This window comes from Notamacropus eugenii, chromosome 4 (assembly GCF_028372415.1).
Source record: "Notamacropus eugenii isolate mMacEug1 chromosome 4, mMacEug1.pri_v2, whole genome shotgun sequence".
NCBI classification, from domain to species: Eukaryota; Metazoa; Chordata; class Mammalia; order Diprotodontia; family Macropodidae; genus Notamacropus; species Notamacropus eugenii.
Genome location: NC_092875.1, coordinates 61,456,990 through 61,477,827, shown reverse-complemented (window position 1 = coordinate 61,477,827; position 20,838 = coordinate 61,456,990). Strand labels below are relative to the sequence as shown.

Sequence of the window (20,838 nt, the reverse complement as noted above, 5' to 3'; positions counted from 1 at the left end):
CTCTGAGATCTGGTGCTTCTGAGTCTGGTCCAAGGTCACACAGGCAGTGCCTCTGAGCCAGGATTAGGACCTGGGTCCTCAGATGGCAAATCCTGGGCTCCCCCCCTTATTACACTCTGGTCCCTCAAACACACAGAAATAGATGAACACACATGCGGACAAACATGGTCAGGCCCTACTGTGTGGACACATATAAAACATTCCAGGGTATCTCGTGGTTCTATGCTTTTATTTAAGAGGAAGGAGAGTACAGAGGAGAGTCCCCTGGAGCCCTGGGGTCCTATAATGTGGAGCCACAGCAGTGGCCCCTCCTTTGGGGGGTCCTCAGGGCCCTTGCCTTTTGCTAGCTGCCTAGCCTCCTGCTAGGCTGAACAAGGGGGCCCCATGGGGGCTAGTGGGGGCAGAGACAGGGGACAAGTGGTGGGAGCTGCCCCAGGACATGATCATCACAAAGCTCCCTCCTCCCATCCCAGGAGCAGGCTCCTGGCTGGAGGATCCATCTGTCCATACACCTGTTGGGTCAGACCAAGCTTTCGGCCACACTGGTGTCCTCCAGAAAGCAGCTGACCCTGTGGGGGATTCGAGAAGTGGACCCGGGGCAGGGAGAGGCTGGCTTCTTGGGGCTGTCCTCCTCACCTTGGTCCTTTGCGAAATAGACGAACACCTGGCAGGACAGAACAAGGAGGGTGGACTCGCAGCCAGAGGACACAGGGATTGGGGTGGAGGCAGCGAGTTAGGGAAGGCTTTTTGGAGGGGGTGGCCATGAGATAGGGCCCTGAATGACAGGCAGGATCTGGAATGACTCTACCCTGAGTCTAACGCTGAGCCCCTCCCATCCCCTCTGACCTCGAACCTGGTCAAGTGTGGTCTGGGTTACAGAGAAGTCCTCAATGCCAAGGCGGGGGCTGTGGGTAGCAAGTTCACTGAAGAGGCGGGCCAGTGGGCAGTGCCCGGTGGGCAGCTGATATCGAAGCAGGCAGCCGTGGTGTTCCTTGAGCAGGGCACCGGGGAAAGAGGCCTCCATGAAATCCTGGGTGGGCCCTGGGTTCGAGGTAGGTACTCGCAGGGACACTGTGTAGCCCTCTCCGAACCTGTGGGAAGTGCCATGTGCTGGCTGAGCCCATGCCTGGCCTTCTCCTCTGCTCTGTGGCTGGAGAAGCAAACACTTGAAGGGTCGCTGGAGAAGTCAGCAGTGGGTTGGGACCGAAGATTTAAGACTGATGTAAACAACAGGTGCCTAACAATTAAGGCTGTCTTGAAGTGTAATGGGCTGTCTGGGGAGGGAGGTAATGAGCTCCCCATCACTGGAGCCTGGAGGACTCACTGGGTGGGCTGGAGGGGACTGGCTTGTTCTGCTATGGTGGCCCCGGGGATTCTGAGCCTCACAACAAAATTCTGGGCAGCCTGAGGCAGGATGAGCCCCGACCCCAGCCCCTTACACCAGTTACCTGTTTTTAAGATGCTGGGTACTGCCCAGGCACCGGAAACGCCCATTCACCATGATGGCCAAGCGAGTACAGAGAGCCTCACACTCTTCCATGCTGCCAGGGCAGGACAGGGACAGAGTGAGGGTGACAGGCAGGGGGAGGGGCAGAAGGAGGGTGGGGGAGGGTGGGGGCAAGGGCAGGCCAGAGGACAGCAAGCAGAGGTCTGGGCCCTTAGATGTAGTTTCCTGGGCTCCCCCAACCCAGGCCCCTCTCCTCTAGTATCTGACATCCCAAGCCTGGCTCTCCCAAGTGTCCTCTCCCCCACCCAAGGCCCCCCTTTTCCTGAGAATCTCTTTCCTCAACCGTAGGTGACTCCCCGCAGCTGCCCCTTCCTTCCCTCCAGACTCTCATCCTCCAACTAGTGGCTTCTTCCCTTCAATCTCACATGTGTATGAACATACACATGCACACACACACATACACGCAGGCATGCATGCACACACACACACACATGAACGCAGACATGCACGCACACACACACACATACACACATACACTTTCCTACCTGTGTGAGGTGAGCACTACTGAGCGTCCTTCCTTGACAACACTCAGGACACTGTTCCAGAGGAAGCGGCGAGCCCGGGGGTCCATTCCGGTAGTGGGCTCATCCTTGGGGGCAGAGGCCCAGGAAGGGAGTATCAATCAAACTGGACTGGATTTGTGTCCAGTCCTCCACTCCTGCCTTACAGCCCCATAGATGGAGAGGTCCCATCCCAGTCTCCTTTCCCACACAGGCAAAGATCTCTCCTCAGGCTGGGCTGGGGAGGAGCTCATTCAAATTCCCTTCATCTCTTACTTCCCTTACTCTCACTCCCTCATAGAATCTCTGGATTTTGAGTTGAAATGACCTGAAATCTAGGCCAACCCCTTCATTTTACTTCTGGGGAAACCAAGGTCTACAGAGGAGAAGTGACTTGACCAAGGTCATACTGCTGGAGCCAGAACTAAAACCCAGGTGAACCCCAAATCCAGGGCTCCTTCCACTTGTCACCTCATCTAAAGCTCCCATTTTACAGATGGGAAAACTGAGGACCAGAGAAAGAAATAAAGTTGTTCAAGGTCACCGAGCACTGGTGATGACTATGGTGGAGCAGAAAACAACTTGCCCTCTCACTTCAGAAGGAGGTACGGGTCAGTGAGGCTCAGGGTTGGAGGCCAGGAATTTCTGGGTTTGGTCCTGCTCCATGCCTCAGTTTCCCCACTTCTCAAAAGGGGACAATGACCCCCCAAAGAAGGGGTTTGTGAGCTGAGGATTCCAACCCCCTCCCCAACCACAATCCTGAGCGACTCACCAGGAAGATGACTGGTGGTCCTCCCACCAGGGCAATAGCCGTGGACAGCTTCCTTTTGTTCCCTCCGCTGTAGCCCCCTGAGGGCTGGTCAGCATACTGTAGCAGCCCCAGCCTGGTCAGGCCCCACTGGGCTACCTGCCAATGGGAGAGACCAGGAGAGTCCACCCTAAGGCCGAGGGGCTCCAAGTGGGCTCCTCAGCAGGGCCGGAGGTCAGGTTTGGGACCATGGGGGAGGCAAAGGAGGGGGCACGAGGGGAAGTCAGGGAGAACTCCACCTGCAATTCCTCTTGTGACAAAGCCAGTGCCATGTCTTCCTTTGCATGGTGTAATGGAAAGAGCCCTGGAGATCTGGACATCTGGGTTCAAATCCTAGCCCTGTTTTTTACTAGCTGTGTGACCTTGGGAAAGTCTCTCCCCTCAGAAGCCTGAGTTTTCCTGTCTGTAAAATGAGAGTGCTGATTCTTATGTGTTGTCTGCCTCCTCCCAAAGAAGGCATTTTGTAACTCTAAGAGCACTGAAGAAATGGGAGCTTTTAACAAAAATCTGATGGACATTTATTAAGCACCTACTGTGTGCAAGACCATATCACAGTACTGAGTCTAAACTTTCATAGGCCCATCAGGGGAGGGTTGGAAGGGATGGAGCCTTAAAGATCATCTAATCCAACTCCAAATTCTACAGCCTCCCTTTTGTCCCCATTCCACCCTCACCCCCTCTCCCCTCCACTTTCTATCCATTATTTGTTTACACATCTCTGTCCTCTGGCCCACTCAGGACAAAAGTGCCCTCAAGGCAGGGTCCAGGAGCCCATACAGCAGGGGAATGATCAGCCTTTCACCCAAGGCTGGTGCTTTGAGTGTGCGCATGGACAAGACCTGACTCCAGATTGGTGGGAACAGAATGCCCAATGCCGCCCCACACTGGGATCTGGAGACTGAAGTGACTCATCCAGGCTCACACAGTTAGCAGGCAGCAGAGAGGACCCAAACTCAGGTCCTCCAATACCGAATCCTCATACTCTTTCCCCTGTACCATCACATTTTACAGATGGGGAAAGTCAAGGCCCAGAGACAGTAACAGATGGTTATAGAGAAAGAAAAAAACAGTCTCAGCTGGTGGTCAAGCCTTAAGTGACCCACACATGGGGGACCGATCCTGCCCCACCACAGAACCAGCATCTGTACCCAGGACTGTTCTCAAAAGCAGGACGTGCCAGACTCAGGTTCTGTGGGCACAGCCTTCGAGGGCCCAGAGTTGCCCCTAGTGAAGAAAGTAATCTCCAGGTGCATAGCCAGCCTCTGTCAACCTCCTTGTGTGGCACGGGCCAGGCAAAGGGCGAGATACGTGGCCCAAGGACCAGCCTGGAATGCACTTCCCTCTTCACCCCAGTCTCCTAAGTGCCAGGTTTTCTTCAAGGAAGAGCTGAAATGTCACCTTCTTTAAGAGACTTTTGTGATAATCCTCCCTCCCCCTCCCCACTCAGTTCTTGCGCTGTCTCCTCTAAATAAACTTCTAACTATTTTCTATTGAGCCACAAAGGGAGTCAGAATCTCAATAGATTCTCTGAGAGAGAGAGAGAGTTTCATTTTTGATTTTCCATTCTCAATGCCAGGGATAGAGTAGGTGCTCAATAAATGCTTGTTTCTGGGTTGATCACCAGAAGGGTAGCCCTCAATAATGCATTATCTTGGCCAAGGGAATTCAGGAAGCCATTTGGTGAGGCTCATGCCTGGGGTGGGTTTGTCCTTGGGGTGGAGGCCTGGGAATAGGCATTGAGTCACCTAACAGAGCTGAGGAGGGGTTCGGGGTGTCCACTCACACCCTGAAGCCCTGCAGAACAGGTAGGGCCCCATGGGCTGCAGTGGGGATAGTGCTTTCACATTTACAAAGCATTTTTAGACAGATTTACCTCACTGGATCCTGACATCCACCCTGTAAGCAGGGCTAGAGTTATTCCCTAATTGTATTTTGTATATAGGAAACTGAGGCTTGGTCAAAGGAAACGACTTGTCCAAGGTCCTACGGGAAGTGGCAGAACCTGGATTTGAACCAAGCTCCCCTGGTTCTAAGCCCAGGGTTTTGCCTATGGCGCCATGCTGCATCCTGGATGCTGGCCATCCCCCATGAGCACTGTGTGTGTGTGTGTGTGTGTGTGTGTGTGTGTGTGTGTGTGTGTGTGTGAGAGAGAGAGAATGCATATATGCGTATGTGTACGTAAGACAGTGTGTGTCTGTTTCTGTAACTGAGTCTTAAATGAAACTGTGGAATTAAGTGTCCACTGCAGGACGGAGCCACTGTTTGTAACATACCACAGCTCGTGGACTGTTTGGGGGCCAGTCCTCTGTGTAGGAGAGTGGCAGAGACAGGGATGAAGTTCAGAGTCAATGGGAAACAGGGTATCCTGGGGGACTCACCTGGGCAACCTCTCTCTCAGGTACCCCCCGGAGCCGGGAGAAAAATTCCAAGTGCTCCCGGCCAGTCAGCAGTTCTGTGATGGCGTCGAACTGAGGGCAATAGCCCATGTGGCTCTGGGCTGCCTGCAGGTCACTCAGGATGCTGTGGGGTGGAGGTGTGGGACAAAGGAATGGAGACGGAAGGGTGAGAGACAAAGAATGGGACCCGGAAGGATGGAGAGAGAAGGATGGGGGGGCTGGCCCTTTCGTCTCCTAGCAATAGTCTAGGATATTTGGGAGAATCCCTACTTTCTTCCACTCCCCAGCCTACTTCCATTAGGGTTTCTCCTTCACTCACCTGTAGCCCATAATGATGGCCTCACCTCCACTCATCGAGGTGTCCCCTGTCACCATGCGGAATGTGGACGTCTTCCCTGCCCCATTTATGCCCAGGAGCCCAAAACACTACAAGGAGAGAAGGAGGGAGAGAAGCAGAGAGGGAGGGAGGGAGGGAGGGAGGGAGAGGGAGAGACAGAGAAAGAGGGAGAGAGACAAAACAGAGAGAGAGAGACAGAGAGGGACAGAAAAAGAGAGGGAGAAAGAGAGAGACAGAGAGAGACAGAGATAGAGAGGGAGAGGGAGAGAGAGAGAGAGAGAGAGAGAGAGAGAGAGAGAGAGAGAGAGAGAGAGAGAGAGACATACAGATAGAGAGAGAGATACACACAGAGGGAGACAGAGAGGGAGAGAGACAGACAGAGAGAGTCAGACTCCAAACTATGTCTCAAGTCAGTCTCTAGTCCTGCCCTCCGGGACTTCCATCTGGATAGCCCCTAGGCATCTCAAACTCAACATGCCCCAAATGGAACTCCATTTCTTAGATTTCTTTCCTCCTTAGGTATTTCAGGTGAAGGTCCCATCATCCTTCCAGTCTCTAATTTCTCTCTCTCTTACCCTCCCATATCCAGGCAACTATCAAGTCCTATTCATTTTACCTCCCTAACATCTCTCCCATCCATCACTCCCTCTCTCCAGTCCTAAAGCCTCAATCCTCATCCGCTCTCACCCAGACTACTGTAAGAGCCCCTCCCCTCTCCAATCCAATCCTCACACAGCTGCCAGACTGATTAAGTAAAGGTCTGACATCTCACCTCCCTACTCAAAAACCTTGAGCTGCTCCCTAGTGCATCTTCAGCTTGGCATTCAAGGCCTGTACGGCCCAACCTCCTAGTGGGCACTCATGCCCCCTCTCTGCTCCAATCCAGCTGGCTTGCTGGGCTCTGAGCCTGGCCTCCGATCTTCTGCCCCATGAGCCTTGCACTAGCTGTCCCTCCCACCCTGGGATGAGCCCTCCCCTCCCCTCTGCACAATCCTCAGCTGCTTCCTAGCTCAGCTTAGACCTGTCCCGATTCCCACACTTTGTTCTTACTAAATATTTGTTGGAGTGAATTTGTGACCTTGAGCCTCAGTTCTCATCTGTAAAATAGGGATGATAAACACTTGTACAGCCTACGTGTGGGGCTGCTATGCCAAAGATGCTTCTAAGCATTTATCTTTACCTCCCCTGGGGGAATCCCCACACACACGTGGTCCACCGCTGGCTTCTTCTGGCCTGGGTATATCTGGCAAAGGATAGGAGAAGAAACAGACAGATCCGTGGCCCCATGTGGATCCACAGACAAGTGAACAAACACTTGCCCTGGGGCTCCCGGTGCCCTCCCAGTGGAGGTCTCACCTTGGTCACATCCTTCAGCACCAAGACATCTCCCTGGGTGGCCCCCTGCCGAACCCGGTCCCGTTCCCGGCCCACGTCTTCATCCTCTGCCTGGTCCTCCTCTCTCAGAAGGGGCTGAGGCCCCCATAACCATCTAGGGAGACATGCAGAGTGAGTGGGAGAGTAGGAGGCCACACTTTCCTCCCCCAGCCTCCTCCCCTGGACTCCTTTTCATCTCGTACCCCCCCTCCAATCTCATCCCCCTAGGAGCCCTTCCTCATCCAAACCCCAAGAACTCCTATTATGACCTCCCTGGTTCCTTGCCCCAGACTTCCCCCCAGATCACTGCTCCTTGTTCCAGATCCCAGCCTCCCCAGGGCTGACCTAGGTAAGAGGTGGGCTCGGTGCTGCAGAAGGAGGGTTAGTAGAAGGAAGACAGGCCCCTGCAGCCCCATAGCAAAGAGGTTCTTGCCGACCAACTCCCAGCTCAGTGGGGACTGGAACTGCTCATCTCCTGTGGAAAAGGAGATGACAGTAAGTAGGGCCTGCCTCACAGGCCTGCACACCGGTCACCACAGCAGAATGGGTCAGCCAGGGGGAGAGGAAGGTGAGCCGAGCTCTCCAGGACTCTGTCTTCTCTCACCCCAGTTGTGTAGCTTTCAACAGAGCCTTTCCTTCCTCTAGAGCCCACTCTAGCTCCCTACCGCTTACTGCACCAAAACCAAAATCTCAACTTAAATTAAGACAGGCCTGGCCTAAAAAAAGGGCTCATCATTTCCACATTATAGGAAGAGAAGTGACAAACTGGAAAGTGCCAGGAGGGCAACCTTGCATTTACCCTTTATTTGTCTCATTAATCAGTTATGTCTGACTCTTTGAGCTTATTAGGGATTTTCTTGGCAAAGATGTTGGAGATGTCTGCCAATTTCTTCTCTAGTTCATCTGACAGATGAGGAAACCGAGGCAAAGTGTCAAATGACTTGCCCAAGGTCACACAGCTAGTAAGTGTCTGAGGCTGGATTTGAACTCAGGTCTTCCTAACTCCAGGCCCAGTTCTCCATCCTCTGAGCCACCCATCTGCCCAATTATCTTGTGTCTACCTTTATATTCCAAGCACTCAGCACAATGCCTGGCACAGAGTTAAGTACTTAAAAAATGCTTTTGACGTAGCAGATCATGTTTGTGTGTGTGTGTGTTTCTGTGTATCATGTTTTGATTTGTTATATGATTTCTTCCATTTATTTTAGTCCAACTACACAGCATGACTATAGTGAAAATGTACTCAATAGGAAAGTATATGTAGAACCTATACAGAATTGTATGCAGTCGTGGGGGGGAGGGGAGTAGTGGGGGGTAGGTGTGGGGGGGATAAAATCTCAGTTGTATGGCAGTGATTGTTAAACATTAAAAAATAATAATAATAAAAAAAAATGCTTTTGACTCAACTTGCTACGGGGTCTGGCCATCCTGCCTCCCCCTGAAGACCTCCTAGGAGAGGAAACCACCAGCCATTCTATACTGGAACACTTTCCTGGCATTAAGCCTAAATTACTCTAACCCCCACCAATGACCCTGATCCTTCCTTTTGGGACCAAACAGAAAAACCCAATAGCCTTTCTAGCCCCAGCCCCCTCAGATGCTTCCAAACCTGACTGTGATGTCTTCACCCTCCCCTTCCCTGCCCCAGGCCCAGTGTTCTACAGGCTAACCAAGCCTCATTCCTTCAATGGACCCTTATGGGTCGTGTTTGGACAGAGACTCCTTCAATATCTTGGCTGGTCCCCTCTGGACCTTTTCTGGCTTGGACTGAAGGTCCCGGATCTGATTACGGTACCCGAGATGAGGTCTGCACAGGTCCCAGGACAACAGGACTACTCAAACCCGGGTCTTCTGACTCCAAATGGAGCCCCCTTTCTAGAGATGATCAAGGACTTCCTTCACAACACTCCCAGGAAGAAACTCCTATAAAAATCATTATCCCCATTTTCTAAGCAAAGAAACTGAGGCTCAGAGGTTAAGAGATTTGTTCAGTTACACACAGTTATCAAGTGGATGCGCTAAGACAAGAAGTCAAGTCTCCTGGCTTCAAGCCTAGCATGCTTTCCACTGCCCAATGTTGTTTCTCAGTCTGACCAAAGTCTCATCTGCTTGAATGGCAGTTTGGGGCAGCAGAAAGAGCCTGGGATCATGTCAGGAGACCCTGATGCTTGCGTCATCTCTGGTATTCACTCTCTTTGGGACCTTTTTCCCATTTCTGGGCTTCAGTTTCCTCCTTTGCAATCGGAGGGGCTGGACAGATGGAATGTTCCTCATCTACTGTTTCCTGTTGTATACTTCTAGGGGACCCTGCAGGGATCTGCCCTTTTTTAGAGCTCAGAGCTTAGTATATCTGAATCATAAAGTGAACAGGATACTTGGTGCGGACTCATTCTTTCTGGGTCTCTCTGGTCTTATACTTTTGAGTCCTGTGTCTCCTGTTGGGACGGAGGCTACCTCAGGTCCCAGTTTGGTTTGTTCTTGCTCCTGGCTGTCGTCCTTCCCTCATCTAACAGCCTGACCAAACCCAGAGTTCTGTCTGCTATAGAAGAGCTGGTAGTCCTTAGAACCCAGAGTGTCAGAGCTGGGAGGGCCCTTAGAACACAGAGTGTCAGAGCTGGGAGGGCCCTTAGAGGCCAGAATGTCAGAGTTGGGAGGGCCCTTAGAGCACAGAATGTCAGAACTGGGAGGGCCCTTAGAACACAGAACATAAGCTTTGTCTCAGCTAGCTGTGGGACACTCACCCAGGCGCATGAAGGCATCAGCCACAGCTTGGTTCCGAACCATGTCAATAAGCCCTCGGCCTAGGCAGAAATGTGGGAAAATGAGGAAAACTCTCTTCAGAATCCAGCTCACATCCTTCAGTTTCTGTTTGGGGCAGAAAGGCAGGTCAGGGAACCCTTAATACAATTCCCATCTTCTCCAGGAAACTAATCCAGAGACTTAGCCACCCAGCCGTACTACAGTGCCAACTATCAGACTACCCACACCTGGTTGGAAAAGAGCTCCAGTACAAAAGTGGCCACACTGCCATTGATGCCGATGAAGAGGTTGAGACAGGTCAGGACCACATAGGCTGTGCTGGGCACAGAGAACAGGAAGGAGGCTGGGTACATGAGTGGGGTGATGGACCAGCTGGAGAGGAAGGAGAAAAGATGACAAGGGTATTGTGGAAGGCACATGGCCTGTAGGAGGAGACAGGCATCACAGGACAGACTGGGATTTTGGAGGCATGGAGGCCTGGAGACAATGAGAAATGGGAAGCATCAGTGGGGATCAGTAGTACAATGGACATGGGCACTGAGGGGAAGAACTGGGAACTCTGATGCCATGGGCATCTGGGGAGCAGGCAGAGGACATTAGGTACTAGACAGAGACCTCACCCATATAGCAGCAGTAGCAGTAGGAGGGCAGGCAGATTCCTTGGGGCCACATATGCCTGCTGTTGGAAACCCAGGAAGATGAGCACCACCAGCCCTGCTGGCACCAGGTAGTTACACTGTGGGGGCAGGAGATGGCCCTATCACTATCAGCCACTTCCCTTCCTCCTGTCATCACTCCCATATCTAGGTGTAGCAGGTCTCCCCAGATTGCAAGAATTCTGGACCCACCAGGGAAAGTGGGCACTGGATTGTGTGCCCTTGGGTGAGCTTCTTCTCTGGACCCCAGTAAAATGAGAAGGTAGGTCCTATACATATCTGACATTTTATGTTCTACAAGGGCGTTCCCACTCTGACATTCTAAGACTGCCTGGGATGGGCTGGGAAAAACCTGAAATAGCCTGCTGGAGATCCTCCCACCCCCGCATCTTCCTGCTCTTGAGTTCCTACAACAGTGAGCACAAGTGATACAGAACCTGAATCTGTCCTGTCTCTCACATGGGCCTTTTTTCCTATGTGAGTTGCATCTCTGCAGTAGTACTCTTGGCAATCTGAGGGTGGGGCTGAGTTCTCCCATGAGAATTTTAGCATGTCAGAACTGGGAGGAATCTTAGAGCATGGGATGTCAGAATTTGAAGGGACTTTAGAACACAGAATCTGAACTGAGAGAGCCCTTGGAACATAGGATATCTGACTAGGGGAATGTCAGAGCTAGGAGGCACCCTTAGGACACAGAATGTCAGAACTTGTAGAGGTGTGAAGGCCATCTGAAATCTAGAGCAGAAGACTCACGTGTCAGGACAATAGTAGTACCTAGAGTAAAACCCAAGACTTCTAACCCCTTGGCCCATGGCTCTGTCCGGAGGCCTGCCCCCAGCCCTCTCTTACCATGTCCCAGGCAAAATTGCCCAGCCAGTAGAGGGTTGGAGGCAGGCCCCCTAGAAGCTGCAGGTGCTTGGCTCGGCTGACTCGGTCCTCGATGAGGAAGAGCACAAAGCTGGCTGGGACAAAGGACATGGCAAAGAGCACGCAGATGGACACCAGCACATCCACAGAAGAGGTCATCCTAGGAAAGGGTTGGGCCAATGGCAAGGGCAAATCACAGACACAGAAGGAACGAGGAAGAGGATGCTGGAGGGCTTGCAGCTGGGTCTCCTGAGAGACTACCTACCATGGCATTAGATGGCATGGTCAGAGGTCAAGGGATAAAGGCCAGAGGTAACAGTGGGTTAAAGGAATCCATGATTAAGATCATAGATTACAGTGGATCACCAAACACGGCATTAAAGATTATGGCAGAACAATGGTTAAGATCATGGAGGTCATGGAGCACGAGGGTAAAGGTCAGAATAAAATGATCACAAAATTAGTCAGAAGAAGAGACCTTGGATATCACTTGGTCCAACCCCCTCATTTTAGAGTGAGGGCTTTTCCAGGTCAACCAAGCTGGGATTTCAATCAAATCCAGGGGCCCTTTTCCCAGCACCATGGTAGTTAAGAGCTCAAAGGTCACCGAGGTCGGAAACCCTGGGATCATCCAGTCAATCAAGGCCTGGGCCTTTTAACCTAACCTATGTGCCAGACTCCTCTGACAGACTGGGGAACCTGAAGGAACCATTAAAAAAATAAGATTTATAAAATACATAAGATTACAAAGAAAACCAATTATATTGAAACACAGTTGTCAGTATATAAAACAACATATTAAACAAATGAACAAACAAGTTCATACTGCAGGTTAAGAATTCCAGATTTAGGTTTGGGGTTTTCTTGGCAAAGATACTGATCTAGGTTAGACACATCATTTTGCAGATAAGGGAACAAGAGATGTAGAAAAGGGAAATGATTTGCTCAAGGCCACATAGTAGTGAAATAGTAGGGATGGGATTCTAACCCTTACGTCAAATTCAAAGCTCTTCATTACTTTATGTAAAGGGGGTAGGAGGCAAGGTTGGACTGCAGAGACTAAAAATAGCAAGGCTGATAATGAAAAAAGCATCAGTATGGCAAGGCAACAGGGCCCTGGTCAATTACAGCTGTCAGTATCACTGCCATACTGTCTCTGGTCAACTATAGTAGTCAATGGGACCACCATACTGCCCCTGGTTAATTACAGTCATCAGTATGACTGCCATACTGTCCCTGGTCAATTACAACAGCCAGTGTGACCGCCATACTGCCTCTGATCAGTTATAACAGCCAGTGTGACCGCCGTACTACCTCTGATCAGTTACAGCAGCCAACATAATCAACAGTTACTATAGTATGATGGCCAGTAGGCAGTAGCCTCTGATCAATTACTGTAGTCAGTGTGAGTACAATATTGCCAATGGCAAAGGGTGCATCCCTTACTCTGTTACCAATCAATAAGCTAGCTGTTGTTTGTGACTCTGTAAGTAACTTTTTTGGGGAAACATCTGTTGGCTCAAAACAAAATATAGCCACAAATTTGATAATAATGAGTTGGCAGAGTCCTGAGGCAAATCTAGCTCAGAAGGGAGAAGGGGAAGTCAGAGGAGTCAGAGGGCACCGGCCACAGGACAGAGGGGCAGAGGGCCCTGGGCACTCACAGGGTGGCTTCTGAGAGCTGCTCCTTGGTAAGGCTGAGGGGGTGGTTGAGAGTGGTGATTCTGTAGGTTCGGGGGTCAGCTCCCGGGGGCAGGTGAGCACGAAGGAGTCCATTGTTCAGCACGTTGATGAAGGCCACCATGGCATGCCAACCCTTGTTGTTGAACCAGACCTGGGTCAAAGACTTCCTGTCACTGCCACTGGCAGGGGCCCAGCTCATGATGACAATAATAATGAGTATAACAGCAATGGAACCAGAGAGACATATTCAGTGTGGAAAGTACTTCACCTATGGAACCTCATCTCAGCTTCTGGGAGGTGGGTACTATTAGTATCCCCATTTTACAGATGAGAAACATGAGGTTGAGAAAGGTTAAGTACCTTGCCCAAGATCACACAGCTAAAACTCAGGTGAGATTTAAAGTAGGGTAGCAAGCATTTATAGAACACTTTAAGGTTTGTAAAGTACTTTACACAGATTATCTCAGATATTTTCTTACAAATATTATCTCGAAATAACCCTGGGTAGGGGGGTGCTATTACTATCGGCATCTCCATTTTACAGATGAGGAAACTGATGATGATGACGAGCTAACATTTCTGTAGCATTTTAAGTTTTATAATGAACTTTACATGTGTTGTTTGAGTTGATCCTTACAACAACCCTAGTAAGTAGGAGCTATCACTATCATCTCCATTTTACAGATGAGGAAACAAGCTGAGAGGAATTAAATGACTTGCCCAAGGTCACAGGGCCAGTAAGAGTCTGAGGTAAGATTTAGGACCATGGTTACGGAGCCCTCAAATCCAACTGTCTCCTTTTACAGATGAGGGAAACTGAGGCTCAGGAAGGAAGAGGGGCTTGCCCAAAGTCACAGGTCAATGGCAGACCCATAGGAGTCTGGGAGCTAACCCTGAAGATTGCTCCAGCAGACTGCTGTTCAATGGGAAAGGTAGATAATGTGAGAGTACTTAAAAAAAAAAAGCAAAACAGGGCTACAATGCCTTGGAAGGTAGAGAGCTCTCCATCACTGAAGAGGGCTTAAGCAACAGGCATTTGCTGGGGATATTGTCAAGGGGTTTCATGTTGGCTGGGATGCCACCAAAGCTCCATCTTTGCTATAAAATTTGGTGAATTCCTTGGAGATGCTTCTTGGTGTATTGAAGAAGGTACTGAGCCTGCATTCAGAGAGAACTTGGATTCAAATTCTTCCTTAGACACTTAGGAACTGTGAGACTCTGGACAAGTTACTTCCTCTCTGTCTGCCTTGGTTTCCCTATCTGTAAAATGGAGGGGATAGATTTGATGGCCTCTGAGGTCCCTTTCAGCTCTAAAGCTATGCCCCAACCCACCCCCTGCATTTTCAGAGGAAGAATGGAAGATACTACCCCCCATCCCCCCCACTCCCCTCCCCCCCCCCCCCCACCACAGGGGAAGTCACTTGTCTGTGGTCACCCAAGGAGTAACAAGTAGAATTTGAATCGTAACTCCACAAATGTTGCCTTGGTGGTGCTGTGGATAGAGCACTAGGCCTGGAGTTGAAAAGTCTCAGAAACTTACTAGAAATGTGACCTGAGGTAAGACACTTAGCCACTGTCTGCCTCTGTTTTCTCAAATCTTAAAATAAGGATAATAACAGTACCTACTAGGATCAAAAGAAATAATATTTGTTTTTAAAAAAAAAAATAAACCTAAAAAGCCTTAGTACAGTGCTTGGCACATAATAGGTGCCATACGGGTAAATGCTCATTCCCTTTCCTTTCCCCCACCAGCCCATAGGGCCTTTCCAGTGTCTCAGCTTTCACTCCTCTCCACTCTGACACCGAGGACTTAATCCTGGGTATTGAGAGTGAGAGGAAATGGGACAACCCCTGGGTCCCCAGGGCCTGGAGAAGGGGCAGCCGTTTGACCACCACATACCTTCACATTGTTCTGTGTGTCCAGACCCTCAGCCCAGGCACTGAGATTTTGTAGCAGGTGATGCACCACATGATTCTAGGCAGGGAGAGAGGACAGTTAAAGACCACCCCTCCCCCAGTCAGAAGGCTTCACCCCACCCCTGCCCCTGCCCCTGCCCCCACCTCTTTTCTCTCCACACCAACCCTTGCCCCAGCTAGTCACCTGGGAACCGTAGAACAAGCCTTGGAACTCCTGGATGGTGCTGAGGATTTCTGGCCCTGAGCCCAGGCCCAAGCTGGAGCTGCCCCCCAGGGAAAAGCCCCCATACCTAGAGATGAGGCAGGCCCAGTCTCAGAGCAGGTTTCCACTGCTCTGTTCACATCCCCCATCTCCCCTCCCATCCATTCTCTTCCTGTATTTCTTTACCCAAGGTCTACAAATCCTCTTCCCTAACATGTCCCGCCCTACCCTGGCCATACCCCCTCTCTTTTCATCTCTCCCCCTAGACTAACTTTTCACACCCTCTCCAAATCTACGAAAGACCTTCCTCAATCCACTCCCTCTTCTCCCCCCACCAGGGCCCCACTAGCTCACCTAATCTCATTGACGTATTTCTTGGTCCTCAGTCTGAGAGAAGAGAAGAAGGTGAGACCTTTGGTCACTTCCCCAGATTTGAAAAGGGCTCCTGGCCACTACTCATCTAGCTATGAGTACCAATACAGGGGAGGGGCAACCTCCCTCTCAGTCCCAGCCTCTTCCTCCCATAGGCCTGCGTGAGGGTAGGGTATGTATGACAGAAAAGGCTTGAGGAATGGGGTGGGGAGGGCAGTGAACAGAGTGAGCAAGACATTAGAATAGAAAATCTTTAAAATACCTCCCAGCTCTGAGAACCTGTGTCCTAAGGGCCCTCTTAGCTCTGGCATTCTGCATTCTAAGGCCCCTCCCAGCTCTGATACTCTATGTTCCCTAGTGGGGGTGGAGGGTAAGATGAATGGGGTGGAATAACAGGTGGCAGGGATGGCAATTGACCTTTGGGACAGATGCTGAGCAGGAGCCAGCAGAGCCCTTACCCCCGACTGATGATCCGAGGATAGGTTTTAACCAGATAGTCAGAGATATTCCTTCCTGTGAGATTTTGTACAATATCCCCTGGGCCCATCTGCATCTGTTCCAAGAAAGAATCTCAGTCCAGGCACAGCCTGCCTGCCCTGACAGCCCACAGAGGGCCCTGCTTTACTTTCTGTAGGCCTCACCTGGGGAGGTGGAAGGCCCCCTGCTGCTTCTGGGCAGTCAGGGAGCATCTTCCTGGCCTTGGGGCTGCTGCACTGGCAGGCAGGGGATGGGAACTGCAGGGTCCAGTTCCCTGTAGCAAAGACTCTAGCCACAGCCTCGGATACGGGAGGCACCCAAAAGCTGTAGTTGGCAGGCTGGGCACAGTCTTGCCCCCTGTAAGGGCACAAGAAAAGAGTCTGAGATGCTGGGATGATTTCCTGGCTCTTGTGTGCGCATGAGCGCACACACACACACACACACACACACACACACAGAGTAATCATACCTTCCCCTGCCCTAATCCTGTGGGAATTAAGCACAGTAACAGTGACTCACAGTCTCATAGCCCTTTACAAGTTACAAAGCAATAAAAACACTGAGGGAGGGAGTGGCCGGATGCTTTAACCCCATTTTACAGAAAAGCACACTGAAGGTAACAGAACAGAGGCAAATTAAGGAAGAGCTCAAGGTCACACAGTCAGCAAGTGGAAGAAGTAAGACTCAGATGTAGCTGAGCCTCCTGCCTCCAATTCTAGAACTCCTTCCCAGACCCTGGGGGGGTGTCTCCCCAGAATGCTTGGGAGGATGGCCTCGAAAAAAAGAGGGGGAGCAGAGCAGGGTCCTTGACCTTAAGTCATGATGCCCCACAGCCAGGGTCAGAGGCACTGTCAGGCAGCAGTAGTTGAGGCCCTATCTGGGGAGGGAGGGGAAGAAGCGCTGGGACAGTGCGGAGGGTGTAGAAACAGAACTGGATAGTGGCAAGAACCTTGGGCAAGGGGCTTGGGAGAGCTGTGCCATGGCCAGGGCTCTGTCAGTGACTCTCCATGTGGCATGACCCTGAGCAAGGCCCTTCTCTTTTTGGAATTCAGTTTCTCAATGTGTCAAATGAGAGCTTTAGACTAGATCTCCAAGGCCATTCTGGTTTTAATGTTCTAGGCGCTCAAGTTCCTCCCAGCCCTGACATCCTGGGCTCTAAGGACCCTCCAACCTCTATCATTCTGGGTTCCAAGGGCCCTCCCAGCTCTGACACTCTCTGTTCTAAGAGCCCTCCCAGCTCTGACATTCTATGTTCTAAGGGCCCTCCCAGCTCTGACACTGTGTGTTCCAAAGGCCCCCCAGTTCTGACACCTTGGGTTCTAAGGGTCCCAGTTCTGACACTCTGTGTTCTAAGGGCCCTCCCAGTCCTGACATCCCCTGCCCTTTGGTGTAAGTCACAAGGTGCTCTCCAGAGCCAAGAGGACAGTGGGCTTCATGGTCTGGGAAGCTTACAGGCCTGAGCTCTTTTTCCCACAAGAGCCTTGGAGGCTGGGCTCAGACAGGAGAGCCTTCAACAGCTGGGCATATCCAGGGTTTCCAGGGTCATCCTCACTGTAAACAGAAACCAGTGAGGAAAACCAAGCTCTTCTTACCTCTTGGCCTCACCCCGCCCCCCCAGCCTTGCCCCGCCCAGCCTTGCCCCACCCTCACCTGAAAAAAGAGACCTGGGACCCATACATGGCCGGCTGGAGCTCCAGGGGCGGATAGTGGCCGAAAGGGGGCACGATGAGGCTGAAGAACAGTGCCAGGCCCACAAAGAAGGCAGGGAGCACAATCTGAGGGCGCACCAGGGCATCACAGGATGCTTGGTGAAGGGGCCCCAGGGTGCCTGAGCTTCAGTCTCCAAACCCAGCCCAGCAGACTCCCCCCTCCTTCCATGCACCACAGGTCTCGCTCCCTGTGACACCCCCTGACCTGCGCAAAAAGGCCTCGGCGGCTGCGGCGGGCATGAAGAAATCTCTTGGTGAATAGGGCCCGGAGCTGCTGCCGAGTGAGGGCCCAGCCCTGTACTCTTCCAGCGGTGCCCAGTTCTCCATGCAGAGCCTGTATTTCTGCAGAATGGGCCCCTGCTGTGGACAAAAGAGCGGGGAACAGATCTACAAAAGAACCAGGCATGGGAGCAAGAAGGGACTCGAGAAGCCATTTAAACCAGAGGCGTCAAACTTTAAGGGGCCCCATGCTGCCCACACTCCAGAGTGCTGCCCTGGTCAGACTGAAATGGAACTGGGAAACAAAATTATAATAAACCATAGATGATGCTAACTTGTGGTTTCCTAAGTCAATCTGCCATCACAGGGATCTGCTTCTATTTGAGTTTTACATCAATTTAGGGTGATCTCTTCATTTGAGATGGGGGGAAACCGAGTCTCAAAGGTCATATAGCCAAAAAGCAGCAGACAGACCCTGGTGCCCTTTCTGAGACAGTTAGGTGGCTCAGTGGATAGAGCACTAGACCAGGAGTCAGGAAGACCTGAGTTCAAATACAGCTTCAGCTGTATGATCCTCAGCAAGTCACTTCACTCTTTTTGCTTCTGTTTCCTCATCTGTAAAATGGGATAATAATAACTCTTCCCTCTCAGGATTGTGAGGATCCAATGAGGTAACTGTAAAAGCACTTAGCACAGTGCCCAGCACATATAGAAATGCGTATTTCCTTTTCCTTTCCTCTAGCTCCAAACCCAAGGCTCTTTCAATGCCAATGCCAGGGAGGGCAGCCAGAGGCATACTCACCCACTTCCCCATTCTCCTCTGCATGCTCCTTGCTCATCATCCTCTGGCAGTGGGTAGAGGCCGGGGTGGGCATACCCAACCGAAGGGGCTGGTCCTCACCGTCTGCCAAGGAGACAAAAGCTATCTGTGAAGCCAGAGTGTGGGCTCTCAGACTTGCTCCCTGCAATGGGGGCAGGGTCTCCACACTCTCTTGCCAAGTTTCTGGTGATCAATGGTGGCTGGCAGACTTAGGGCCCCAATCTGGGCTCAAGGCCAGGAAATACCATGAGGTCACCTGGCTCCCTATAGATGCCTGCCCACCCATGGTTCAGATATCCCTCTTAAGAGGTTTAAAGAGAATCTTTCCCCTGGAAGCCCCCTTATGATAACACAGCAATACCTTCTGGGTCTGTATCGACTCCACTGTCCTCAGCCACTTTCAAGAAGATCTGGAGGGAGAGATGAGGGGCTGGGAGGGAGGAGGACAGAGGGCCCTGTGGGGTGGGGGAGATCTGGAGAAGAGGCATCTTAATCAGAAAGTATGGAATGGTGGGGGAGGTAACCTTGGCCATGAGTTGAAGGGGGAAGGGTCAGAAGTCCAGAGCTGGAACGATGCTCAGACTCATTTGTTGTGGCCCCCACACTCTAGGGATGAGGTGACAGGATGTTCGGAGAGATCAAGGAACTTGCTCAAGGTAATCTTGGTAAGAAGACCTGGCATTCAAAGTCAGGTTCTGTGATTCTCTGGACCTTATTAGAAAAAGGGAGGGGAGACTCCAGAGCCCCTCTCTCCGTAGAACTCTGTGGAAGGGGGGAGGAATTTGGAAGTGATAGGATGGGAAGGAGACAAAAAACCTGAGGACTGGGAGCCCAAGTGGCCCCTAGCCTTCTCTACCTCTTCCAGGGTGGTGTCTGAGATCCCATAGCCTGAGAGGCCGAGCTCCTCCAGGTGCTGGTCCAGCTCCTGAAACAGCTCCCCAAAGGCCCCATTATGGGCCCCAGAGTATGGCAGGGTCAGCACCACCTCATGGCCAAGCTCTTCCACCAGCTGGGCCCCAGGGACAAGGCTCTGTACAAGTGTGAGCAACCGGACCACATCTGGCAAGAGGAGAGGAAACGGTCCTCAGAAACTCCCCATCACATGGAGGGCACACTCATGAAACACAGGCAATTAGAACTGAAAGGGGTCTTTGAATAGAGAACACAGGATGTTAAAACTAGGAGGGCTCTTAAATCCTGGAATGTCAGAGCTAGAAGTGCCCTTAGAACAAGGGATGTCAGAGCTGGGAGGGCCCTTAGAACATGAGATGTCAGAGCTGGATTTGGGGGTTGTTAGAATACAGAATATCAGAGCTGGGAGGGCCCTTAGGACACAACATCAGACATGGGGGACCCTGAGAATATAAGCTGTCAGAGGTGAGAGGAAACACTGGAACACAGCCTCTAAGAACATAAAGAGTTGGCCCATTAGTGACTCACCAGTGGCACCAGCCAGGCTACCTTCTTTGCTTTCTGGGCCTTTGCTCTCAGGTCTGCCATGGTCCTGATCCTGGGGGCACAGGGGCACCATGGGCAGAGCAGGACAGTGACAAGAAGAGCCCTGGCCATGCAGGGTCTAGATTCTTGGCCCAGGGCTCTTTCCCCTTCCACTCCCAGTCCACCTCCCCACTGGCCTAAGCCCCCACCTTCCCAGACTTGAGGAGCACAGTTGGCTGGTGCTTCACTAGGGTCAGATAGTAGCCAGTGCCCAGACGGCTTTTGAGGAAGAGGGGGGACCCGCAGCAGCGCAGCTGACCCCCCGCAATCACAGCCACACGGTCTCCCAGAAGCTCGGCCTCATCCATATAGTGAGTAGACAGGATCACTGTGCGACCTATGAGGGATGGCAAGGTGAGAAGACCCCTGGGAGTCCTGGGGGAGGCTGGCCTTCAAAAGAGGACAAAGATCTCAAGGGTACAAAAGTCTCTGGACAACCCACAGTAATCAGGGGGTGGCACTTAAGATGGGTCTTGAGAGGGTGAGAATCTGGACTGAATGGAAGAGAGAGAAAGGAGAGAGATTATTTCTGAGGGTCACAGGATTAGAAGCCATCAAGTCCAATCTTCTCATTTTATAGATAAGGTGACTTGCCCAAAGTCTCAGTCACTAAGCTCCTAATCTAGGGCTTCCTTATTCCAAGTCCAGTGTCCTATTCATGTATTATCTGCCCCTCCAAGAATTGAGAGAGGAGAGAAAAGGGTCCCCAGTAGAAAGGGGCAGAGGCATCTACTCAA

At 51.5% G+C, this 20,838-nt stretch overlaps 1 protein-coding gene across 9 annotated transcripts in view; it reads right to left on the bottom strand.

Annotated features, from left to right (window-relative positions):
• Positions 1-210: 210 nt before the first annotated feature.
• Positions 211-20,838, bottom strand: part of ABCA7 (ATP binding cassette subfamily A member 7) — a 54,626-nt gene continuing 33,998 nt past the window's right edge. For 5 of the 9 annotated variants that reach the window (XM_072601348.1, XM_072601352.1, XM_072601349.1 and 2 more), the window contains 28 exons: positions 20,251-20,438; positions 20,045-20,114; positions 19,461-19,663; positions 18,966-19,014; positions 18,587-18,688; positions 17,771-17,925; positions 17,507-17,631; positions 17,309-17,407; positions 16,021-16,213; positions 15,838-15,932; positions 15,362-15,394; positions 14,990-15,095; positions 14,789-14,863; positions 12,870-13,039; positions 11,188-11,365; positions 10,303-10,418; positions 9,910-10,054; positions 9,664-9,787; positions 7,268-7,397; positions 6,905-7,037; positions 6,729-6,791; positions 5,531-5,637; positions 5,194-5,335; positions 2,780-2,914; positions 1,993-2,096; positions 1,449-1,541; positions 854-1,091; positions 211-664 (listed from right to left, as the gene is read on the bottom strand). In XM_072601348.1, the coding sequence (XP_072457449.1) occupies positions 521-664; positions 854-1,091; positions 1,449-1,541; positions 1,993-2,096; positions 2,780-2,914; positions 5,194-5,335; positions 5,531-5,637; positions 6,729-6,791; positions 6,905-7,037; positions 7,268-7,397; positions 9,664-9,787; positions 9,910-10,054; positions 10,303-10,418; positions 11,188-11,365; positions 12,870-13,039; positions 14,789-14,863; positions 14,990-15,095; positions 15,362-15,394; positions 15,838-15,932; positions 16,021-16,213; positions 17,309-17,407; positions 17,507-17,631; positions 17,771-17,925; positions 18,587-18,688; positions 18,966-19,014; positions 19,461-19,663; positions 20,045-20,114; positions 20,251-20,438 (3,515 nt within the window). In that variant the 3' untranslated portion in view covers positions 211-520. Of the gene's footprint in view, positions 665-853; positions 1,092-1,448; positions 1,542-1,992; positions 2,097-2,779; positions 2,915-5,193; positions 5,336-5,530; positions 5,638-6,728; positions 6,792-6,904; positions 7,038-7,267; positions 7,398-9,663; positions 9,788-9,909; positions 10,055-10,302; positions 10,419-11,187; positions 11,366-12,869; positions 13,040-14,788; positions 14,864-14,989; positions 15,096-15,361; positions 15,395-15,837; positions 15,933-16,020; positions 16,214-17,308; positions 17,408-17,506; positions 17,632-17,770; positions 17,926-18,586; positions 18,689-18,965; positions 19,015-19,460; positions 19,664-20,044; positions 20,115-20,250; positions 20,439-20,838 lie in introns of those variants that run through there. The other 4 variants (XM_072601351.1, XM_072601350.1, XM_072601354.1 and 1 more) reach the window with 4 other exon arrangements.